The sequence below is a fragment of the Tiliqua scincoides genome, chromosome 6 (assembly GCF_035046505.1).
Source record: "Tiliqua scincoides isolate rTilSci1 chromosome 6, rTilSci1.hap2, whole genome shotgun sequence".
NCBI classification, from domain to species: domain Eukaryota; kingdom Metazoa; phylum Chordata; class Lepidosauria; order Squamata; family Scincidae; genus Tiliqua; species Tiliqua scincoides.
The window spans coordinates 7719315-7725314 of NC_089826.1; the positions used below are offsets into that span (position 1 = coordinate 7719315).

Genomic DNA, 6000 nt, shown 5'->3' on the forward strand with positions numbered 1-6000 from the left:
TAGATGGAACAAAAACTTTTTGAACCTTCACCGAAATGCCATGAGGGAGGGGTAAGTCTTAATTCCCCTGGAAGAAAGTTCCATAATTGTGGCAGCACTACTGAGAATGCTCACCCCATGCCCCCATCCCCTTAATTTGGGAGAAAGGTGGCACTTGAAGGAAAACCCTCTCAGATGACCTTAAAAGGAGGACTGGAATATAAGGGAGAAGATGGTCCCTCTGAGAACCTGGTCACAAACCATGGCTTTAAAGATCAATACCAGCATCCTGAAGTGGGCCCAGAAATGAATGGGCAGCCAGTGTAGTACCCAAAGCAGCACTTTGACAGAATCAAACCACCTAGTTCCATTAACTACCTTGGCTGCTTGCATTCTGCACTAACTGCAGCTTCTGGACTATCTTCAAGGGCAGCCTCACGCAGAGTGGGTTACAGTAATCCAATCTTGGAGTCACTAGGGCATGGACCACTATGGTCAGGGTCGGTCAATTCAAATACAACTGTAGCTACGGCACCAGCTGGAGTTGGGCAAATGCACCCCTGGCCACTGCTGCTACTTGGCTCTCCAGGGAGAGCTGTGAATCCAGGAGCACTCCCAAACTGCGCACCTGCTCCTGCAGAGGGAATGCAACTCCATTCCGAGCCGGCAGAATATTTGTGCATAAGAGTGCACAGTTACAGTTCTTCAGAACTTTCTTGCAACTGGATGTTAAGCAAACCTGCTGGCTTTTACTTTGAGAATGTTTTCAAAGTATGGGAGAACAGTCATTGTTGCTTCTTTGCCCCAGAAGTCCTCGCTGCAACCTGAAATCCATATTGTACTTAGCATGATCTAATCTAATTTATGGCCCAATCCTACCCTGGAATTAAAATAGCAGGATGCTTTTTCTGCTGTTGTAAAAGGCCTTGTGACGGCACATACTCTGCTGTTGGGCCAGCCCAAGACACCACCAGAAAGTGGCAGCAGCACTGGAGCCACGTTGCTGCAAAATACACCAGGCCAGGCAAGTCAACAGGGAGGGTGTTTCATGGGTAGGGAGGGCAGGTTAGCAGGCAGCGGGCTGGAGGGGGTGGATCTTGGTGGAACACACATGCCAGATCCTATCTCCTATTTTCAGCCTGCTCCGCCCCTTTTCTCTCCTCAGATTTATGCCAGCTATACAGCTGGCATAAGATCAAGGACACCCATGGGCCATTAGGGAGATTACACAGAAAATATTTTCCCTTACTTTGAGCAAGCATCATGATTGCCCTTCCTTATCACTGGATGCAGCACACACTCCACCAGTGCAGCCTCATCAGTGCCAATGCTGGGGGATAGAACTGGGCTGTAGGTCTCACTAGCGCCTCCTGCACTCCATTTTATTACAAACTATAGGCATTGGGGCTTTTCCATCAGGCTCAGCCTTTTTTCCCCCTTCCTCCCACTCCTGGCTTTCTGTCATTTAATACCCTCCCTGAAGACAACAGTAAACACACTGGTTGGCAACCTTCAGTCTCGAAAGACTATGGTATAAGCCTACAGCACCCAGTATTCCCAGGCGGTCTCCCATCCAAGTACTAACCAGGCCTGACCCTGCTTAGCTTCCGAGATCAGATGAGATTGGGAATCTGCAGGGTAACAGTCGCTGCTCCAGTAAACACAAAAACTTGTTCAATATGTATTCAATTTAGTTGGATCTAGTAGAGGACCCTACTGTAGATTTTGGAATTTTTTCCAAATGGACCAAACAGCTATTTAAGATTTTGAGGTATGAATGGGTCATACAGATGTTAGAACCCATAGCTAAGAAATGTTGAGTTAATGATTATGGAGATTATACATTAAACTTTTAAAATACTAAACCTTTTTAAATGTTTACAATGTATTAAACATTTAAAAAGGTATAGTATACATATTATGTATTAAACTTTTAAAAAAAGATAATAACAACATTAGCTTCAGACTGAAGTGCTTATACGTGTTAATTATGCGTGTTAAATTATGTTTTAATCTGTTTTTAATATGTTGTAAGCCGCCCTGGGTCCCTTTAGGGAGAAGGGCGGGATAGAAATAAAGTTTATTATTATTATTATTACGCATCTTTCACCTGGAAACTATCTATTTAACTTTTTAAAAAATCTGAATTAATCCTTTGTACAGAGAAGATATACAACAGACACACAGCCCAATCCTATCCACACTTTCCTGGGAGTAAGCCTCATTGACTCTAATGGGACTTACTTTTGAGTAGACATGCATAGGATTGGGCTGACGGTTATAACATTTCAAAGGCTCTTCACATAGTAGCTTATCAATGTCAGCATCCCATCCCATTCTTATAACCACCTGTAAACTAGTTTCTTCTTTACAAACATATTTTTAACTATTTATGCCCAATGTTGCATATATGCAACAGGAATCAAGTGTGTACACTTGTGGGCCAAACAGAAATGGGTTAATCATTAAAATCATAACAAAATGTTCTGCCCTCCATCTTGCCGTTCCAAGTCCCCTTTCTCCAACCAAACACTCCATGCCAAGTTCAGTCAGCTCCATTCATTTTGATCAAAGATCAAAATTCTGACCCATCTGCACACCCTCTCCTTGCCCTGTTAGAATCACATAACAGCAGTATCACAAATGGAAACTACCCCCTAAAGATTTATACCTGAAAGGTGTTTGTGGAGCTCAGAAAGCTTTCAAGGACCTCAAGACAAACCTAGAAGAATATAGTTCTTATTAGCATTAATAAATCCTGCGGTCTGGATGCACACATAAATGTACACAGTCTGGATGTACACATGTTGACAAACATTAGATTCCCAAGGGAACAAGCTACTATTGACCTCTGAGCATCAATTCACCTGGCCCTCTGCATAGGCAAATGTGACCCCACAGAAGGCAGGCCAAGCCAAGAGCAATATAAATCTAAATAAGGGTTATTTATACCAAATGTATAAATTGAGAATGCTCCATATAAGTCCAGTAGGTAAGGAAAGAAAAAGTAAAATAAGATAATTGAGTGAAGAGTGCTAAAAGAGCATGAAGGTGTGGATTTCATAGGGGAGAAGCCACTGGTTAATCGTGGATTATGAAACTGGGATGCCAGATGTAGCTGGGTTTGTGAAAGATTAGACAGCTGTAGTGGAATAGCGGAAGATCTGGCGAGGAGATTGAATGTGGTGTCTGCAGTGGCCCCTTTAAGAGTTAAGGCCTGGGCTTTCAGCAAAGGGTGTGCTGCACAGCTGCAGCCACTTGAAGGCAATAGGGCCCTTGGGGATATAAGGAGCACCTGAGGCAGGAAAGGTTTGTGGGCAGCAGAAGGAAGAAAGCTTGAGGCAGGGGAGACTGGATTAATGGGCTAAGGAATTGATGGCTAATGGACTGATTGGTGAATGGACTTTGGAGACTGCTGGAACAGACTGCTGGAGACACTGGAGTTTGGTGTGTGACTGCTGTGCCCAAGACCTGCTGAGGACCAAGGGGCTGCTATAGTGGCAGGAGGCTGCTGGCAGAAGAGAGGACCTCTGCAGGTTGGACAGGTGAGCTACCCTGGAGGTGGGGTCCAGCAGAACTAGGGCCATTCTTGGGTAAAAAAGGGGGTGCTAATTAACTAAAAGTGGGCATAATTCTCCAGGCAGAGCTTGGCCTTGGAATCTGGCAAAACAACAGCTCTTGCCAAGGCTACCACTCCATAGCCAGGGATCAACACTTCCAGTTTTCAGCCCCTTGCTACATCTCTAAAAGCCCAATTCTATCCAGTTTTCCAGAGCCAGTGCAGCCATGCATATGGGGCATGCACTGCATCCTGTGGTGGGGAGACAGAAGCCTAATCAAGGTATGGGAACATTTGTTCCCTTACCTTGGGGCTGCATTGTGGTTGCACCAGTGCTGGTAAGTTGGATAAGGTTGGGCCCTAACTGCGTTGCTTTTTGGTCCTGGAAAGAAGAGGTGAAATTATGGATTTTACAAGTAGATAATTGAAAATTGATACAGAGAAAATCTTGTTGAGAATAAAATAAAGAATTGACAAAAAATTGGAGAGGAATAAAAAATTTTTAGAACAATTTTTAAGAAAGTATTTTAGAAATAAGAGTGTTTAAGATATATGATACTTAATATGTTTAATGACTATTAATATTTTGTAGAAGAACAAAGTAACTTAGATTTAGTGCTCAGCACTTGCTATATAACTTTAAATGTACGTCTTCAGTATTTGTTTGTATGTTGTAGGGTATGTAACTGTGTTGTAAGTTTAAGGGTTTGTGTTTGTTAATTTTAGTTGTCTTACAACCCAGTCCTATCCACACTTTCCAGGGAGTAAGCGCCATTGACTTTAATGAGACTTACTTCTGAGTAGACATGCACAGGATTGGGTTCATAATAAATAAATGAATGAATTTTTTAAAAAAGAAGAGGTGAAATTTGTAGTGATTCCTGCTTGCCAGTCTGCAGCTTTCTGAGATACTAAATGGTTTGGCAAGAGAGAGATGAGGCAAATTCTATGAACAGAGTACTCTACAAGTTAAGGACCTGAGGATACATTCTCTTGAGCTCACTGGTACTCAAACTTCCCGGGAGTTTATCCCCGAGATAAGTCTTTGTGGGAGAGGGGGAAGATAGTGACACAATCCCCAGGATCACACCGCTGTGGGGGAAGGGGGGCTATTTTTAACCTTCTGTTGGGGTGCAGGGAGCCCCTCTGCAGGGCTCCCCACAGCTTGTAAAAAGGGAAAGTTGCGATAGTGACCCACATCCCCCTGCCCCACCCCTTAAAGCAGGCGTCTCCAAACCCCGGCCCGGGGGCCAGACGCTGCCCGCGGTGAGCCTGTATCCAGCCCGTGGCCAGCCTCTGATCCCCTGAGAGCCTCTGGCCCAGTTGACCAAACACAACCAGAGTTGTGCTTGTGGGGTGGGGGGAACGGGGGTCCATTTAAGTGTGCGCTTTATTTCTTGGGCTGTGTTTGCTCTTGGAGAAGTCCTGGACATTGGAGCCCATTCATTGATTCATTCATCTAAGTTCCATCTCTAATGTGTTCATTTAAATTTTATATTTAATTTTTTTTTCCGGTCCTTGACACTGCTCCAGATATTTGATGTGGCCCTTTGGCCAAAAAGTTGAGACCCTTGCCCTTAAAGGGAAACAGGCAAGGGTTCTCAGGTTGGTGGGTCACGACCCAATGGTTTGAGGACCACTGCTTGACCTCCTACCACCCCATCTCATGCCTCTGCCCCTAATTCTGTCCTGTCCTGCTCCACGCATCCCCTGCCAAGGTGGAGGCAGGTGGGTGGGCTCCATGGAAACCTGAGCTCTGGCTAACTGCCTTCTCTTCTGCCAGGCCAGGATGGGCCAAAGGCTGGACCACCAAGTCAGCATCCTCAACGTACGTGATGCTCTGGCCTTGTGGCTGCCAAGGGACTGCCTAGGGCTCCCTGGCTGGCCTGTGTGGCTCCAGAATAAGTGGCCACCTGTCAAAATAGGGTCAAGTGGCAGCAGGGAGCCAGGTGTGTTGGGAGGCCAGGTGTGGGGAAGGCAGGTGTGTTGATCCAGGCTGGCCTGGGCAGGAGGTAGGCCCCAGGCCTGCTCAGACATGCCTGCTCCCAAAGGGCCCAGCCCGCCCATCTCACCTGCTGCTCTGCCCTCTGCCCACCTCTCCCAGTGACTCACCTGAGACAGAGCCAGCACAGGAAGGAAGTAGAGTTCACACCTGGGCAGGTGGCCCAGGGGACCACAGCAGCCTCTGCTGGTGGGAGGGGGCATTGCAGAAGGTGCTGTCGGCTTCTGGGCCTGCTGTGGTTTGAAAACGTTTTGGCGCCAGCTGGAGGTAGGCTGGTTGGGTAAGCAGGAGGCCAGAAGACCAGGTTGGAAGATGAATAGGAGAGAAAGCTGCAGGAAGGAAGATTGGGGGGGACTGGGGAGCAGAGACAGGCTGCAGGGAGGACCAGGCTTGGCTTAAGGGAGGCCTGGCAGAGGGGAAAACAGCTAAGGGCATGATGGGAGCTACTCACCTGAGTCAT

At 46.4% G+C, this 6000-nt stretch overlaps 1 protein-coding gene and 1 pseudogene across 1 annotated transcript in view; both read right to left on the bottom strand.

The window, feature by feature from the left end:
- Positions 1-6000, bottom strand: part of CCDC158 (coiled-coil domain containing 158) — a 43702-nt gene extending 37702 nt beyond the window's left edge. The window contains exons 1-3 of the mRNA XM_066632274.1: positions 5992-6000; positions 5651-5869; positions 3845-3920 (exon numbers count right to left, since the gene is read on the bottom strand). Of these exons, the coding sequence (XP_066488371.1) occupies positions 3845-3920; positions 5651-5869; positions 5992-6000 (304 nt within the window). The remainder of the gene's footprint in view (positions 1-3844; positions 3921-5650; positions 5870-5991) is intronic.
- LOC136656218 (5S ribosomal RNA) lies at positions 1516-1632 on the bottom strand (annotated as a pseudogene).